This window comes from Kogia breviceps, chromosome 16 (genome assembly GCF_026419965.1).
Source record: "Kogia breviceps isolate mKogBre1 chromosome 16, mKogBre1 haplotype 1, whole genome shotgun sequence".
Classification (NCBI taxonomy): Eukaryota; Metazoa; Chordata; class Mammalia; order Artiodactyla; family Physeteridae; genus Kogia; species Kogia breviceps.
In genome coordinates, this window is record NC_081325.1 from 74666784 (window position 1) to 74686012 (window position 19229).

Below are 19229 nucleotides of genomic sequence, written 5' to 3' on the forward strand. Positions count from 1 at the left end.
ACATACTATAAATCAGTGTCATGTTTTAGCAGTTTACCCAGTCTTTTTTTAATTTGGCAATCTTTAGTAACTATGACTCTGCAAAGGAAATATCCTCAAAAACAGGAAACTACGTAAATAAGTCTGTGGCTGCAGAATCTCAAACCATGACTTGTAATTGAAGAGACAGTTTTGCTAATGCTTGATCCATCCATGAATGTATTTAGAGTACAAACAACATTTCCTGCTTTTCTTTCTAAAAAGAAAAACAGACTTTCTGTGTAATCACAGAATACATACAAAGCTATCCCAATGTCTGTATCCTGCCTACACAGACACACATTAATGGCTTCAAGGCATGAAAACACCTCATAAAGAGACCCGGACTTCAAAAATATGCTTTTTTAAAGTGAGTTAGGGGGAAATTATTTTCCTAATTTGATCACCAGTTTTTGAAACATTAAATGTGAACAAAAGTAGCTGTGATTTTCATCAAAATATTTTTACTCAAAGATAATGCCAAAACTTCAGTTGGTAGTACTCTAAGGAAAAGCCAACATTCTAGAATCATTTATAGACCAGAAAACTGTCTCAATATGTTAGAGTTGACATTAAACTTAACAAAAAGAATATTAACTAGAATGATTAACTGTCTTTATTTGTCAGATGTGAATTGACAAAGAAGTTTAAAGCAAAAGAGATATAATTATTCTTTTTTGGAGTGGGGGAAATAATAGGATTTAACACTCACTTATGACTCTTATTTGAGAGACAGAGAACATCTGTTCTTTTATAATAACAAAAGCATATATTCATTCAATAATTTTGATATCTACTGGTTTTCTGCTGATTACATTTTTAAAATATATAGAGAAAGACACATACATATATAGTAAAATGAGAAAATATTAAGATGAGAAAAGATTAGACTGAGAAAATATGAAGAATAACAAAAATGAGGTTTTTAAGTATGTATCTCTCAGAGGCAAGACAGCACAAATGAATATTCTGAGAAGCCAGGCTCCTTGGGCCCCTTGTTTCCTACAAGAAAACAAAGATGCAAGAAAAGGAAAATGTGCACAGGTGATGAAAGAAAGAAAGAAAGAAAGAGAGAGAGAAAGAAAGAAAGAAAGAAAGGGAGGGAGGGAGGAAGGAAGGAAGGAAGAAAAATAAAGGGAGAGAAAAAGGAAAGGAAGAAAAAAAGATTATATATTAAATTAAGAATTAGACATTAGGAGGTGATATAAAAGAGAAAAAAAACCAATGTAAAAAAGTTCAAATACTAGTATTTAGTCACTTGAAAAAATAAGGATGTGTAATATTTTGCTTATAACATTGAGAAATACTCATTATAATATGTATGTCCACAAAGGAGTGAGAAATGAGAAGTATAATACACCTCTGGCAAGAACCTATGTCGTTAAAACTTTGAGTTCTGGGCAACAAATATCAAAAGTCTATAAAGTTTTGCATGCGCTTCTACCTGCCAAGTCCAATTCAATGAGTTTAGGGAAATGAATCAGAAGTGTATGGAGGGAAAAAACCAAAAAAACAAAGAAAACAAGTGTATGGAGGGCTTCCCTGGTGGCGCAGTGGTTAAGGGTCCGGCTGCCAATTCAGGGGACACGGGTTCGTGCCCCGGTCCGGGAAGATCTCTTCCACATGCCGCAGAGCGGCTGGGCCCGTGAGCCGTGGCCGCTGGGCCTGCGCGTCCGGAGCCTGTGCTGCGCAACGGGAGAGGCCACAACAGTGGGAGGCCCGCGTACCGCAAAAAAAAAAAAGAAGTGTATGGAAATACTGCAGCACAATGGATGGACCCAGAGTTTATCATACTAAGTGAAATAAGTCAGAAAGAGAAAGACAAATACCATATGATAGCATTTATAAGTGAACTCTAAAATATGACACAAATGAACCTATCTGTGAAACAAAACCAGACTCACAGAGACCAGACTTGTGGTTGCCAAGGGCGAGGGGTGCGAGGGAGGGATGGATCGGCAGTTTAGGATTAGCAGATGCGAACAATTATATACAGGATGGATAAACAACAAGGTCCTACGGATCGTACAGGGAACTATATCCAATGTCCTGTGATAAACCATAATGGAAAAGAAAATGAAAAAAAAATATATGTATAACTGAGTCACTTTGCTGTACAGCAGAAATTAAACACATTATAAATCGACTCTACTTCAATAAAATTTTTTAAAAATGTATGGAAATAAGTATGCATATATGTTCTTAGTAGTATTTTTTTTTTACATAGCAAAAAAATGAACATGAAAAAAAGTCTGGTAGTTAGTAAAACACTCAAGTAATTTACATCATAATCATGTACTGTATTATCATGCAAACATTAAATTATGCTATAGAAGCATATTTAATCATTCAAACCACTATTCATGGTATAAAATGTTGTTTTCCTATTGGTGGTAGATGATGGATTTTCTTATTATCTTCTTTTTGCTGATGGACACTTCCTAAATGTTTTCTTTTTCTTTTTGGGTCTTAGTTGAGGCATGCGGGATCTTTCGTTGTGGCACGGGCTCTTTGCTGTGGCGTGCGGGCTCCAGGGCGCTGTGGGCTCAGTAGTTGTGGTGCGCGGCCTTAGTTGCCCCAAGGCATGTGTAAGATAGTTGACGAAAATGTTTAGATTTTCAAAGAGACGCCATCTTTTCTCTGATCTGTTGACGCTACAGGAACAGTAAGCCCAGCGTTTCTGATGAGGCTCTACCGGCTCTCCCTGGGAACTTACCAGCGGAGGCTGGCTGGGAAAGGCACACAGGGCTTCCTTGGTCTCTTTGGTGAGGGGGCATCTGTGCGGTGGGCAGCTGTTGTTTAGTTCAGGGAACATCCGTGACCCCTCTGGGAACAGCACCCAGATTTTATCTGGGGGGAAAGGCTTTCTGTACTCCACAGACGTGGTGCAGGTGAGGCTGAGCCAGCCCCTCCCACATGCAGGAGGCCTGGGACTTGCCTTATTGACCTGGACGTTCCATCTCCCTGGCTGCAGGGTTTGCTCAAATGTGGACACGTGACATAAGCCACACCACTGGACGCCAAGGCAGGACTTCCGCAAAAATTATGGCAATGAGGTGATCTCTTCCTGCTGCAGTTCCCAAACTGAGAGGTTATAAATCTGTAGCTGCTGGTGAAAGCAACTAACACAGAAACAAACAGAGCTCAGAGGTGGGGTCGGAGAGCCAAAGCTCGACTTGGAGCTTTGATAGAGCTGGAAAGAGTTGTTCTCTGCATGGAATCTCTCCTGTATCTCTACGCTTCAGTGTATCTCTTTATGTCAGCATTGTTCTACGACCGATCGATCTGTCTGTCTATCTGTCTATCTAATGAACAATATACTCCCTGTTGTGTATTTCTGGACCATGAATTCCCTCTTTGCTTCAGCCAGTTCCAGTGGGGTTTCTGCACTTGCAGGACGCCTTACCGACACACACACTCTCCTCATAGAGACACTGTGAAGCTTTAATGAGATCTTGGGTGCTTGGCTGAATGTCTTGTGCTGACTAAGTGCTCACAATCAATAGACAGTAATAATGCCAGGAGTGGTTATAACAGTGGCAGTGACATACATACACAGTAAGGTAGCCTGGAAGCTAGGTGATCACTGAATCCACTAACGACCTCAATCCTCTTTACAGTCCAGGCCCCACCGTGCACAGAGCCAATGGGAAACCCACCCTCAAGAGCCGGACAACAGCTCACGTCCTTTCAGCTCTAAACCTCCATGACTTTACATATGGAGTTTCCCTAGTTATATGTTCATGTTTGCTTCTTTTGTGCTAATTGATGGAGCTCATGATTTTTAATACACTTCATGCTTTTCCTGATGCTCCACGCATTTAAATTTTATCTCTTTGTGGAAAGAATAATAGAAGCGAACAGAGATATAAACCATTCTTCTTGTAAGGATTAAGATTTGGAATTTGAAAGCTGTCCACAAATCTCAAAAAAAACCTGTTATATAAAATTATGAGTCTGCATTTCCTTCTGACACTACAAGAGGAGGCTGGAAATGATGAGAACAAACACATCTCCAAATGGAAGACAATTTATCTATAGACAGAAAGTTTATTTAGCTATAGGCTCTGCCCCCCGCTTTCCATTAGGATTTATTTTTTAGAGCAGTTTTAGGTTTACAGCAACATTGAGCACAAAGTACAGAGCGATTCGATTTTCCAAAAGAAAAATTCACTCACTGCAATTTCGTGACATGAAAAGTTTGCAGATTCAGGCTTAAAATCTTCTAATCACGAAGCCATGAAAGGGTGGACACAGTACACACAACAGCTTTGCAAAGTGAATGTGGTTCTAAATTCCTTCAAAAGGAGATTCGTGAAATTCATGAAAATCATTTTATTTTACAATTAAAACCGATCCGTACTGGTTAATCCTCTTTCTTCTTCATCATTACTCTCTCTGCATAATTATAATCCTCTAACTCCTCTTGGCTGAGTTCTCTCTTTGCCTTTATAATTCCTTTTTATTGCTTCCTCTCCTCTAATCCTCTAGAACTTTTGAAGTACGCAAAATCTGTCTTCATAGAAGGGTTAGACATTATTCTCTTCTTGAACAAACAATACTGAGTGTATCTGTTCTATTCCAAAATTGCCAGGCAGAGCTCAGAGCCGCCCTAACAAAGTCCCACAGACGGGGCAGCTTAAAAACAGTCCTTTAGGGTCTCACCGTTTCGGAGGACGACAGTCTGAGGTCAGAGTGCTGGCAGGGGTGTAGGTGATGCTATTTCTCCCTGTGTTTCTCCCCACCGTGTTCCCTGTGGGGATGTTTGTGGGCACGAATGTCCCCTTGTTATAAGTACACTTCTGTGAGATGAATTGAGATGTTAGAGCCCTAACTTCCTGCACCTCAATGTGACCGTATCTGGAGATGGGACCTTTAAAGAGATGACTGAGTTAAAATGAGGTCTTTAGAGTGAGCCCTAATTCAATGAGATTCCTTATGAAAAGAGGAAATCTGGACACCCAGGAAGACCCCTGGGTGCACACACAAAGGGCAGACCCTGTGAAGACACAGTAAGAAGGTGGCCCAAGGAGAGAGGTCTTTGGAGAAATGAAACCTGCCAACGCCTTGACCTTGGACTTCTGGCCTCCGGGACTGTGGGATAACACATTTCTGTCGTTTAAGCCACCTGTCTGTGGCATCTTGTTACATGGCAGCCCTGGCAGATTAACACGCCCACCAGGCAGCCCTGGATTAGGGCCCATGCTCAGGTCCTCACTTTAAGCCGATTACCTCCATAAAGACCCTATTTTCATATAAGGCCGCATTCTAAGATACTGCAGGTTAGGACTTGCATTGGGGGGCAGGGGGCAAGTTAACCTTGACGCTCAGTTTGGGGGCCACTTAAAATGCAAATGCCATAAGTGAGGTGTTACATCGTTCATCAGGCTTAGAGCCCTAGCATCCCAGGTGAGTAAGCAACGTGCATGATGATGTCTGAACGGCATTCAACCTGAGTCTTTCTCTTGCCTGTGACAGAAGGGTGGAACGTGAGGGACGAAATGGCTTTCAAAGGAAACACTGATATTCTCTCTGACTCCGACAGGGGGACATGTTGTTCAAGTGCATCTACCTGTCAGCCCCCTTTCTGGAATCGTCAGAATATCGCCGGCAGACAGAGGCAGGCAGGAGGCAGCTAGCGGCCCTGCAGGGTGCAACCTTCACCCCCCGGCTTCCCGGGGCTTCTCCCCACCTTGGACGGCCCCTTCTTCCTCACAACAGGGACCATCACAGATTGTTCCCCATTGATTCATTCATTCGAAATTGGTTTATTGAGCACAAACAGTGTCAGACACCTTTCTGGGCAGCGGCCATACAGCCATAGACGACACGCGTGTTCACGTAAATCTCCCAAAGCAGGAAGAGGATGCTTCAGGGTATGAAAATTATTTCCAGAGAAAATTTCAAAAATTATTTTGAACAATGACTGCATCACGGATATAAAAACTGACCTCCTACATCTTACTAATTTGAAGAAAACTTCACATTGAACCCAAAGAGTAAACATTATAATGATCTGATACATTAGAAATTATGACTAACAATAACCATCTCATCTGGTAAAGTCAAGCCGAACCGCCAAAAAGACAAGATTTCAAAACAGACAGATTGGTTCACTTTCCATTTTTAAAATGTATGGAATGCGTTATTTCCTTCTGGGACTCAATCCTACTGAACACAAAGCAGAAGGCAGATACACAGTTATTTAGGCAAACATTTTAGAGACCTTGGGTCCCTGTCTTTACCCTTCGTAGTAATATATTTGTATGTGTGCAGTCTAAAAGACTTGCTCACTAATCTGACCGAAAAAGCCAGCCACCTAAGCACAAAACCTTCCAGAGAACAGTGCCAGACAGTTCTCCTTTCTTTAAGCAGAAAGAATGGCCCAGGTAGAAGACATATGTGATGTTTATTTTTAACATCATACGTGATGTTGTGAAATCAGGATGTGTGTGTTGAGCTCCTGGAAACGGCATTGCACACACCACAAGCTGTGTCCCCACCTTCTCTGTCCCTACAGGGGGACCTTCTCCAGCTGGACAGCAGAAAGGAGACATTTGTTTACAGGTTAATTTCAGGATGGACCGAATGGCCACTTCCCGCTCCACCAGTGATACAGACACTGCACTAATAGCCAGCAAACGTGGGTCTATCCTGGTGTCTGCAATAATAGATGACAGGGGGTCAGCTCTCTTTAATCCTGTATAAAAGCAACATCAGACTAGATGACGTCTATAATTCAGGCTTGTTCTCAAATTGACGGAACCTATAATCACGCGAGATCACTGCAATGTCCAAAGCAGTTCGGTACCCAGAACAGCTACAGGGTGGGGATAAACACTTCACAGAGAGGCTTGATTGCAGAGATGTTTAACTGCAGATGAAGTTAGTAAATGCCTTCACTGAATAAGGTTTCGCCTGTTCTAGGAGATTCTTCTTCGTGCAGTTACCATTCCTAAACCGAATTCCAGAATTGAAATTCTTCCTTTATCTTACTACTTTGCTGCCATGTCAGCCAAAAACAGCTCTGAGTCTTGTCAGTCACAAAGCTTTCTGGGGATGATGTGAATCTGTAGAAGGATGTGTATTTCACCCTCCTCCTTGCTCTAGGGAAGCTCTCGAAACGTTTTCATTCAACCTCCACCTGAGCACAGACCAACCAACTCGTTGCGCAGGATGCCCAGCCCCGGTCCTGTAGCAGCAGCGTTCAATAGTTCTGGCTTCAGTAAAGGAAGTCGTCCATCCTAGGGAGTTCAGAGGTCAAGACATACCGGCCAGGCCAGCAAGTTACGCTGCTGCTACAGATTACCAGGCAATTGTGAGATGATGTCACTAGGCTCCTCTCCAGGGGGCATGAAGGAGGACAGCTTTCTGCCCAATGCACCTGCGGTGCCCACTTACCTGGGAACGGGCCAGGCTCCAGAAGCAGCAAGCTTGGGGCTCCCTGCCACAGAGACTGGACACACCTTGGGGCTGACTCAACTCCACGCCGTGCAAAAGCTCCAGGCATGGTTTCCTCAACTCTCCCTGCTCTAATCCCTTTCATTTCTCCTCTTAGATCAGGTAAGGTAGAGAGAGAAAATGCAAAAGTACAACGTGCACTATGTTAGAACTTCTCCAAGGTTTGTCTAGGTGTGCAGGCTTGGGAGGGTATGGTCAGTTTTATCAGCACACATGGAGGTAGATGAGTTTATCACCAGTCCTTCCTGGCTCTCCAGCGAGGGTCATCCAGGGGGACCTGGAGCGAGATGCCAGCCTCCACCAACACAGACAAGGATGGATTCTGCATTCTCTGGAGCTGGGGTGCTCTGCCCTCATTCTGGACCGAGGGGCGCCCATCTGACTCAGACTCCGTCTTCAACATCCAGGAGGGCTGAGTGTGCTGGAGACCCAGACCCATCAGCCACTTGTAGAGATGAGGAAATGGAAACCCAGCGGGTACGACTTTCCAAAATTCATAGCTATGCGCAGAATCCACCAACCTAACTTCTACTCCGGGGCTCTTTCCCTGCATGAGTCCCCTCGCGCTCAAGGCAAACTGGCACCGTTGGGGAAGCACACGGAGGTGGACGTCGGGGAAGATGATCTGAAGTATGAGGACCGGAGCTCAGGTCGAACTATATGAATTTAATAAGCCTCCCAAAGTGCAGTGTTTTCATGGAAGACGATGTCCCAAACTCATGAAGTTACTACATGCTACTTAAGTTTTTAAAAATAACTTGTTTTCATATTTATTATTTATTCTGATCATACTATCTTTCACATTTCTCTTTTGGTCTAAATTTATATATAAGTTTACATATATATATACACATATAATATATATATATTTATATAAAGATTTTGTATCTATATAAAGATTTTGTATCTACATATTTTGTAGATTTATATATATATATATATAAAATATATATAAAGACTTTGTATGACATCACATGGTGCTATAACTAGCTGGTATTTCATTATTCCTTTTTCAGAAAAAAAGACCCTTGAGTTTTAGAAAATAATCAAACATATTCACACACTGGAGAAGGTACGGAGATTAAAGATATCATAGACCGTCCAAATTACAATCTATAGGGAGCAGATTTTTCTACTGAAATACTACTTTGGTGAGAAAATCTTTTACGTAATCTTTCGAAAATTCTTCATCCACTCCCCAGATGTGTGAGATACAATTTAGGGAATGTTTTTTCACAGTTGTCAACTCTCTCCTGTGAATGACACGCCGCATTAAAAAATTCCTTTCTGACTCGATCAATATGCATATCCAAGTATTTCCGCCCATCTTTTTCTCTCAAAGGATTATTACAATGACTTTCCTTGCCTGCGGGAAATAAACCGCTTTAGGTCCCCTGCAGACGCAGAGCCGCACCACCAGGGGGCGCCCGTCCTCCATCACTTCATAATCAGACCTGTCACCCCAACGAGCAACAGCCCGCCGTGTTTTCCCAGGAGGCGGAAATATAACCTCATGCTTGTCACAGCTAAAAAATGAAATGCTGAATTCACACAGAATTCTCAAGATGTTTTATCTCCATTGTCAGTAACCCCCAGTAGATCTACTTTTACTTTATTTTTCTTTCAACAATTCACCTATGAAAAATACAGCAGCAAATCAGGTAGGGTCTCTCTTATCCATCAGTCAAGTGGCAATTCTCGTAATGTATGTTACCATAGCACCCGCAGCCTGAGATGCTCTGCTACTTCTGCGTTGTTAGCGTTGGCTCACCATTCCAGGTAAGCAATCCAGGGTTTCTCTAGGGGATTCTAGAAGAATGCGAGGGAGTGTGCGGGGGGGAAACCCGCGTAATTATCACCATGACGGGTTGACAGCGTAGAACCCACGAACGACTCCACCCCCTCACTCTGAAGACAAGAAACAGTTTCCAAAATAGCAGAGTATTGTGTGAACCCAGCTTGAGAACAGAACCCACCTTGAAACGTTTTAACTCAATAAAGCCTGACATCCAATGACGGGCTTCACCTTGACAGCACCTTGGAATTTCTCCCTAATTAATTTCTCAAACACCCCTTCAGCAACGCCTCAGTTTTATCCTCTAAGAGAAAAACCAAGAGAGATCTCAGGCAAACTGTCTTTCCTTCATCACCTAAAACAGAAGCAGAACTTAACAATAGGCGGGGGCTCTTCTCTACCCTAGTTTTGTGGTTAGAACATCTGTCCTTCACCATCAGTAACAGCCTCAGCCAAAGACACTGTACAGCCATGGACTTGCATTCTCAGATATTTCATTTTTTTTAAAATAAGCTACCGGCTCGCTAAGGATCATAGCAGCAGATGACCAAAATATAGACATGTAAAACACTCCCATGCAGGACATGGGTAAGTAATATAAGCCTCATAAAGAAATGATGCAAGAAGGTTGCATCTAATAACTTACCAATATTTTAAATAACTGCTGATTATTTAAAGGAATTTTGTCTGTTCTGAACCCTCTAACTGGTTCCCTGATCCCAAGGACTGAGATGTACTTTTTAGGATGGATGACAGGAATTCTAAGCAGCAGTGTGTATATATATATATATATATATATATATATATAATAAAAGCCTACATGACAGGAAGAACTGGAGTCCTGTAATCACAGTCTCTAGAAGATTGGATGATGCAGAGGACGCTAGGGAAAAAGGCCATAATCACACCACTGGTTTGTCACCATGGAGAAGCACCATTGAACAAAATTGACCCTCACTTGGACAGCATCTACCAGCGAGCCTTTTGCAGTCACATGCTCACTGAGTACCTTTTTGAGATTGATTTTTAGAGGGCATCTCTTTCCTTCTGGAAGCTTCTGAATTGGATGTATTTCCATTAGTAGGGAGACCATTATTAAAGGAATTTGAAGGAAACTCCGTCTATTCCTTCAACAGTTGATGATAAATGATTATATTTTTCAGCATCTAGAATGGCAATAAAACCATTTATTAATTTTTTAAAACAGAGGAATTACTGGAGGCAAGATGAAGACCAGCCAACTCGGTGAATTCCTTCTTGTGAAATTGGGTTTAGTGATTGTCATGTACTCATTTCACTGAGCGGGGAGTCCAGCAGACGTGCTGTCCTGTGTGAGCTGAAACGTGGCTATGAGCCTGCTTCCCGGTGGGCCTCAGGTCCTGTGCAGCCAGCTGGGGAACCAGGGAAAATACTCCCATCTCTCGACTAGACTTAGTCTCATTCCGATTCAAAATGCGTAAAAGGTGTGTGAGATGACTCAATATTTACTCCAAGTTTACCTGAAAGGTGAGTTCTTTGGATCTTCGTGTCTGTCTGTAAGAGGCGAACCTTCAAAGATTGTGTGACAATGTTTGGGAACAAATGTTTTATATGTAAAAGTCTTACTGGTTTCCCGACAAATGTGAGGCCACTGGGCTCCTGGGCAGGGTTTCACCGGTGGCCCCGGGAGCTCACTTCTTCCCAGAAGGAGATGTTCTAGGGGCCCTGGTGTCTGGGACCCTCATCAGTAGTGACACGGCAGCAAGCGATTCCCACCTGCAGAAATTTCTCCTGTTCAAGTCCAGCAGCAAAACTCAAGGGACCTCTGTGACCCAAGGTGGATAAAGGATGGCTGCTAGTGATCAAGACACAGAAGAATTCTTCCAGGAAGCCTGGGTCACAGCTTAGAAAAGAGGATCAATCTGAAAATTAGTACCATTTTTTTGTGCAAAATTTTCACAGCACTCGGGGACCAAATGCCTTCATAATTTATTCTGCCCATTTTTGAGAAGCAAGAGAAAGAACATGGGCCCAGCTGACAGTGGGGAAAGAAGGGTCAGATTCCCAAATATTCAGTGATGAGATTCTCCCAGGAAGCTTCTAATTTGGGTGGCATTTTCCCCCAGATCCGACAAATGACAAATCTCTCTTCTCCTGTTTGTTTTCCTTAATGATGTAAATGAAAACATCTGACTTTGAAAGACTCAAAGACAATTAAAAATATAAGAGAGACTTTCTGCACATGTGCGAAAAGAGATTGATTTCCATGTTTAGCTTTCTGACGGCCTTGAAAGTGTATAGGGAAGGCAAGGAACCTTCAAACCTGTATTTCAGATTCAAACCTACAGATAAGAGACCAGGAAGCAGGAGGAGATAAAGACAGACGCCTCTCCCTTCATCTGAGGTTCTTTTCTGCTCTGAGAATCTAGTGAAGCTGTTGACCTTCTCTAGGAAAAAAGCTACATGCGTGAGAATGAGCAAGAATACAACCTTTACACAAAATTCCAGAAGTTTCTCAGAAGTCCTAAAATCGCGGACACCTCGTTGACCCTTAAGTCAAGAGATGAAGACCTTATCTTGATGACCATTTGTTGAAGTTTTGTGTGGCAGACAAACAGATGAAGAGCCTGTGACTGGTGAATTTTGGCTCAGATTCAAAGGAAGAAGGTGTTAATATCTTCCTTCCTTCCTTCCTTCCTCCCTCCTTCCTTTTTTCCCTCTCTTCTCTCTCTCTCTCTCTCTCTCTCTCTGTCTGTCTTCCCAGTAGAGAGGAACTATATGAAGAATGATCTCAGCATCAAATCAGTGGAATAACGAAAATAATTGGTAAATCACTTTACATTCCACAACTCGCTTCCTTACGTACAATGGCCATTGCCTACGGGTGACGCATCTCGTGCTGCTTCTCTGTCTGTATCCCTCACTGCAGACATGCCTGAGGGGTATTGCTCTCACTAATGTACTGATGAGAAGATGGTGGCTCGGAGAAAATGCATTAATAGAAACAGGAGGAAAGCCCATGTCTCTTAACCTTCACCCAGATAGTCTTCCCATAAGTTTGGGCAGCATAAAAGTCATCCGGGGTGTAGGCAGGCTTCTAGGGGAGAGCTTTGCTGGACAGTCTCTTGATAGCGCATCACTTAGAACAGTATAGCTTATGGATAGGCATGGAAATGAGTGCTCTAGAAAGAATTTGATCAATTCTCATGTTGAACATCTCAATGTGTCACTCTGCTTAGAAGGGTCTCGCGAAGTTCATTATAAGAAGAGGGGTTTTCATGTTTCTTCGTACATATGATGGTGTCTTATCCTTACAACTTGAAAGCTAAACACGCTGCAACTCAGGCCATCCAGTTACAAGGCACGCAGCACGTTTTTACTGAGTGTGGAGCAACAACTCTGATTATGACATCCCTGCAGCAAAGTGGGCCGTTCCACTTGTCTACTCAGCATTTATTTTTAAAAAGCAATCTACTCTTGTCCTTTGCATCTTATTCTATGTCTAAATTGTGTAACACTTATAAATACCCAGAAATTGAATGCTGCTATTGGCGTTTTGCCCGGTCTGAGTCATTTGGTGAAAGAAGTAAACAATTTAACCGGACCCTAATACACATACACACACACGAGTAACTTAAATGGGCATTTCTTTATACTCTCGATACTTATTTAAGATCAAGGAACATAACACTTCTCAGAAAATAGATTTGGGACCCAAACTTGTTACCAATTTGAAGAAGAAACATAATTTTATCGCCTTATCACGTCATCTGTTCTTAGGTTAATACAAAGATAAGGCAGGTAGAACCCAACCGACTCTAAGTCAAATTTAAGCAAATCCAAAGATTGCTGACATTTTCCCATTTTATCCTTCTACAAACTTAATGATGGTGGTCATAGGTAGACGACACACATCACGTGGCATCTCCAAATCGGTTCCGGGGTCCTTTCAGGGCTTCTGTGCAGGAAAGCATGGGATAGACCCAGCCAAATCTTCAGGGTCAAATAGGTGGAAGGAGACCCCCCAACCAAGCAAACACCACATAAGAAGCAGACCCACCACGAGAGGCTGGGTGCCGACACCTGCCCCGCACTGTACCTGTACAGATGAAACTGGAGAGTCCCCCGTAGATGACTTCGTCGTTGTCGGGCAGTATGAACGGACACCTCGTCTGAACCTCCAAACAGTATTGCTTGCAAGGGATCGTCTTCCTGCAGTTCAGCTGCGCGACTTCAAAATACTGGGAACACAGCCAGGCTTTGTAGACAACCTGAAAAAGGAGAAGAATCAAAAATAGGGCGGATGACAACAGTCCTGACTAGTAAAGGACATGCTGTACCATGAGAAGCATGCTAGGGTTTCAGGCGGATCATAAGAAAACTCACACTTGGAGAACGCGTGTTCACACAAGGCCAGCTGCAAGTGATGTCTTGGCAACAGAGCAAAACGTTTTTTTGATTGAGCCCTTAAGAGAACGCAACGGGTAATGTGGCGTTTGAGGGGACGCAACTCATGTGAAAAACAGTGGGGTGAAGCCGGGCCTGCAGTTTTTAAAATCCAGTGAATATACAAGAAAGGACATAACTGTGGATCCACCAGGGTTATTTACTGCAGGGCGCGAGGTGAGCCCTGCAGACACCGGCTATTCGCCCCACGGGCACTAGATGGCGCCGAGACCCCTACAAAGATGCCCGCGCGGGCTGTGCAGGGGCGGCTGGTTAGAGCTTGAACTCCAGGGCACAGACAGAACACACAGCGGCGGGCATTTAAATTGATGACTCACATCAAACGCACCAAATATCTCCTCGTCCGAAAGCCGGGAAACACCCAGCCTAGATCAGACACTTTATGTCGTGGTGTGGTGAGAAGCACGAGGAAGGAAACCTCATCAGAGCCGCAACTTGGACCTTCAGATACTGTGATCCACATCAATAGTCGATACGTATTTGCTCAATTTAATAAAATGTAAAAGGACTATGACTTCACCTAGCTCTTTGTTTTTGACAGGCATTTAGGAAAGTAGATACTGAGAAATTGCCTTTTTCTAGTATAAGAGAACGAGTTGAAACTAGGCCCAAATAAAACAATGGCAAAGTATCCTGACTCAGGTATTTCCCAGACCCTTGGCTCTGATGTCTTCCGTTTACCTGTTTCTAAGGTTAATACTAGCCTGGTAAGGTTCCGTCGCCTATGTTCTACCTGGAAAAGTGGATGGTGTACCGTTAAATGTACACTAAGGGATCATAAATACCCGACAATAATAGCGAGAGTAATCGTGAGTATGTTTTATCAATTTCACACTCTGTTCTAAGCACGTTACATACATGTTTTCCCATGTAATTCTTAGCACACGCATAGAAGGTAACTATTGGTCACACTTTGCACACGGATAATAATTAGCAATGGAAGTAAGTAGACAACCTAGAATTCAAGCAGAATCTAGATAACTCTTGCCAATATCCTGCGAGGAGGATTCTTGTGTCAGGAAAGGGAGAGGCAATCAAGAGCTGTGAGATACTTTCCAATGCCGCCCTTTTATTTTTGAGGGAGGGGGGTTGAGAAAGATGTTTCGTGGGGGCACAAAACCAAAGAAACGAGATGATTAATTTTTAAAAGCCCTAAAGGATTTTCAGAGAAAAGCACATGATGACAAATGAATACACTTGTCTTCTTTCATAAGAACTCCGTAGTATAAGGAAGAGCAGAAATCTTTTTTATAATGGCTTAGCCTTCTCCTATGGAGAGACATACTAAGTCATCGCGTTTCTAGGTGTCACTAATAGTATAAATGATTATCTGATGCTAAACAATAATTTTGGGAAGGGACAAGAATTGGTTTAAGGTCTCTGATGATAAATGGCTGCTTCAACTACGTTTACCCCCGTCTTTCCTGGAGGGCTTGTACTTTCCTCTCTCTGCGGAAGCTGCGTTTGCCAGGTAACGATGCTCGCGAAGGCCGTCTCACCCCACCCCCGCTCTGCTCCCGCCCCTTGGAAATCACTGCTGACAGTACCACCGATTGTTTGACGGCTGCCCATCCTACAGGCAACAGACAGTACTCTCAAGCTACAGTCTAGAAAAGGAACAGACTAGACTATTAAAATGGCCTAAAGAAGAACGGCATTTTAACTTAATAGCTGGATAACAATTTTCTCTTTGTCTCCCAGGGCATTTTCTCATTTCTTATTTTTCCCCCTGAAACCCTTGAGATGGGTTTGGGAAATATTTTACAAATAAAGAACCTGACTTAGAGATTATAGTAGCAAACGGACAGAATTCAGGCCAGCACTTCCTTCCCTGGGCACTGGGGTAGCTGGACCTCTTCTGAGAGGAGGCGGAAAGTGATGACATGGCGAAAGGTGGGTCTCTGGAGTCCTGGGGCGGGGGGGTGGCCGTTCACAGCGGAAAGGTCCTAGGGGCCATCTAGCTAAGCCTCTCATTGTAAAGTGAGAACTGGGGCCCAGGAAGATCACAGTTGATGGCAACCTCAAACCCCTGCCTTCTTGGATGTTGTTTTAATGACACAGCACATTACTGGGAAGGCATCAACTGATTCATTCTTAATGTACCTTTTTTTTTTTCTTTTTCACAAGTCACTTCACGCCAGATCTGCACTTTCCAAACCTTCCCTTGAAATTCTGCGCAGTGGCTGTAATAATCACACCCCACCCCCGGGCTGATTTCTGGGTCTTCTCTGCACCAACATCACTTTACAAATCGCCTCGGTTTCGCGGGCCTAACTGAAGGTGTGAGGAGAGGAGGGGAGGTCCCAGGGAGCTGTGGTCTACTGAACTCATTTCCAGATTCCCGATGAAGACTAGTTTTTTATTTTTTAAGATAATTCTCAGTTTTCAGGAAAGTTCTGGTTGTAATGGCACAAGCATGGTCGAGAGGAAAATCCCAGGAGACACACTGAGCGAGGGGTCTCTGTTCCCTGATTACGTGAAGCGATGTTAAACTACGGGACTCTAGGAGGGGGATGCTTTATGTGGCTAGAAATATTGTGCATTACAGGTTATACCCAGCGCCCTGAATAATCATGGTTTTCAGGCTCCTCCTTACAAGTGATGTCATCGTGTACCAGTGTGACGTCAGCATGCACCCATGTGACGTCAGCACGCACCAGGACTCACGACCTCTCTCAGTTCTGGGCGTTCTGCACGACCACGGCTCACCTCCCATAGAGCCTTTCACAAAATGCCCCAGACTCGTAATTTTCCCCTAGGGGCTTGGATTCTCATTTCTTTTAAGTATACTTGCCTCCCTCCCCCAACATCTATATCCACATTTTAGAGCAAGGGAACCAATTTATATTGCAAATATATGTTAGCTGGCTGAAAAAATATGTCGGTTATAATTTTTTATTATTAAGAAAAATGTCAGGTCTTGAACGTGGCTGTCATCTTCAGGCCGTTTTCCCTTTTCCCCCAAGAATTACTAAGGGCGAACTCTTCTTACCTGTATGGCATGTGTCGATGCGTTTTCCGAGACCCTTCCCTGGCAGCTCTAACGCGTGAGTGGCGGGTGTCTGGGGCGGGCGGGGCTGAAATCGCTGGTTACGTAAGCAGGGGTCTGCGGTGGCGACCGCCTTGGGCTAAAGCGCTTTGATGCACGAGGCATGTTGTTACAGTTGTGAGCGGGGCGGGAGGTCGAAAGAAATGTTCACGAGCGTATGTCTGAGCGTCCTTCCTTAGCTCTGTGTCAGTGTCTGGTTAAAGCACGCGCGGCACCCAGAAAATGAAAAGACTGGCGTAGTTTAGAGGGAAGCAAGAAAGCGGTCCCGGCCTGAGGCTGCGCCAGGCCACCTGAGGAAGAACACTCAGAGATGGCCAGTGTGAGGAGACAGGCTCCTTACTCACAACGTCAGCACGCCTCGTCCTGCGGGGCTGCACCTTGGCTCCATTTCCTGCGTCGAATGCAAATGCCTTCCTGTTTTCTCGTGGCCACCCACGTCGTGGGTCCTGTTATAACCCTTGGTCTAATCCCCTGAACTTCAGAACGGCCCTCACTTCCTGGCACCGCCCTACGTTTTTACGTCCGCCCAGTCCATCCTCACCACCCCCCTGGGCTCAGTCCCTTCAGGAGAGGGAATCCGTCTGAAAAAGGCAGGGCCGGCCTGGCACCACCTGCTACTCAGGTGTGATACCTGGAGGCCCACAGACACGCGATGGCAACGATGACAAAAAGCAAATCAACTCTCGAAGCTTTCCTGAATAGAGGATGCTACCATCCCACGATGATCTCGGGAACGAAGGAAACCCGGGAAGAATTTGTCAGTGTGTCTCCTGCACTGTCCGGGGCACACGGGAAGCCAGCTTCTCCTTTCCCTTCCTCCTCATTAACACAGTAAGTCCCCTGCATACAAATGAGTTGCATCCCGAGGGTGCGTTCGTTAAGTCCAATTTGTTCGAAAGTCCAGTGAAGTTAGCCTAGGTACCCAGCTAACACGATCGGCCATATAGTACTGTGCTGTAATAGGTTTATAATAATTTTCACACAAGTAATACATAAAAAACAAAGAAAACATTTCTAATCTTACAGTACAGCACCTCGAAAAGTACAGTAGTACCAGCTACATCACCACTGCTTTTCGACTTGCTTCCGGACATCCTGGGCTTGAAATAAAGACACTGTACTACCGTATTCTATATAGTGCTGCACAGTAAAGTACACAAAAGCACAACCACTTGTAGAGGATGCACACACGTGACAATGTACGCCGGACACGTGAGCTAACTTATGTGGTTGGACATGCGAATACACGTTCCCATCAAGTCTGCAACTTGAAGGCTCGTGTGTAGGGGCCTGACTGTTTGCCTCCTGCGTTGGCCGAGTCAACATCATCCCGCCTTCACCTTCTTTCCCCTTCTCAGCTCGCTATGGTTTGGTGTCAGCCTAAACTACTGCACAGAAACGTGTTCTTTCTAAGCAACCTGGCCTCTGCGGTGATACAGCCGGCTGCTAAAAGCAGCTATTTTCTCATTAGACTTCTTGGTAGCAATGAGCGCTGCTGACGAAACTCTTTCTTGAAACGCCGGCGCCCGTGATTACGAGAAAACATTTATCCTGGGCTTCTCGCTACTCTTCCAGCCGCTACTTCATTGGTTGTTTTGTTGTAGTTGTTGTTTCTCTCCTCTGTCACACTCCCCCAGATGTCGGTGTCACTCACGCTTCTGTCCTAACCTTTCTTCTGCACGGTCTTGCGTGGTAATCGTCCAGTCTCATGATTCAACTTGGTCTTTAAAGCAGTGACGCCGGGCTTCTCTGGTGGTGCAGTGGTTGCGAGTCTGCCTGCGGATGCAGGGGACGCGGGTTCGTGCCCCGGTCCGGGAGGATCCCACGTGCCGCGGAGCGGCTGGGCCCGTGAGCCGTGGCCGCTGAGCCTGAGCATCCGGAGCCTGTGCTCCGCGACGGGAGAGGCCACAACAGTGAGAGGCCCGCATACCACCAAAAAATTTAAAATAAATAAAATAAATAAAGCAGTGACGCCTAAATCGTTATTTCCAGGGCACCCCTCTTTCTCTCTCTCTCTCTCTCTCTCTCTCTCACCTGATCTGTCTCTAAACTGTGTCCTACATGCTTCTGTTTCCATGCTCTTTAGCGTTTCAGCCTCTGCAAGTCCAGAGTGGAATTCAGCATCTTCTCTCCGGGAGGAGCAAGAGGAGAGAAATCTGGGAGTCACCCCCGATGTCCCCTTCTCCTCTCTCCCCAACCACTTTTATCCCCGGGTCCTACAAGCCTACGTCCTAAATATCAAGGCTCCAAATATCTCGATTTCTGTTGACACTTTTATCCCGGACATTCCCGTCGCTCACCTAGACGACACATCCACAGACGAGTCTCTGTGCCTTCAGTCCTGATCTCCTCCTCCGTGCTGGTCTGTACCGGGCAGCTAGGGTAACCTTTGTGGGACTGATGTGATTCGGTCACCGCTCCGCTCTACATCATCCAGGGCCCCTCCACAGCACTCAGGGA

At 44.4% G+C, this 19229-nt stretch overlaps 1 protein-coding gene across 2 annotated transcripts in view; it reads right to left on the reverse strand.

The window, feature by feature from the left end:
* The window catches only part of NALF1 (NALCN channel auxiliary factor 1), a 590204-nt gene that overhangs the window by 17311 nt on the left and 553664 nt on the right, over positions 1 to 19229 (reverse strand). For both annotated transcript variants that reach the window (XM_059042121.2, XM_059042120.2), the window contains exon 2: positions 13353 to 13524. In XM_059042121.2, the coding sequence (XP_058898104.1) occupies positions 13353 to 13524 (172 nt within the window). The remainder of the gene's footprint in view (positions 1 to 13352; positions 13525 to 19229) is intronic.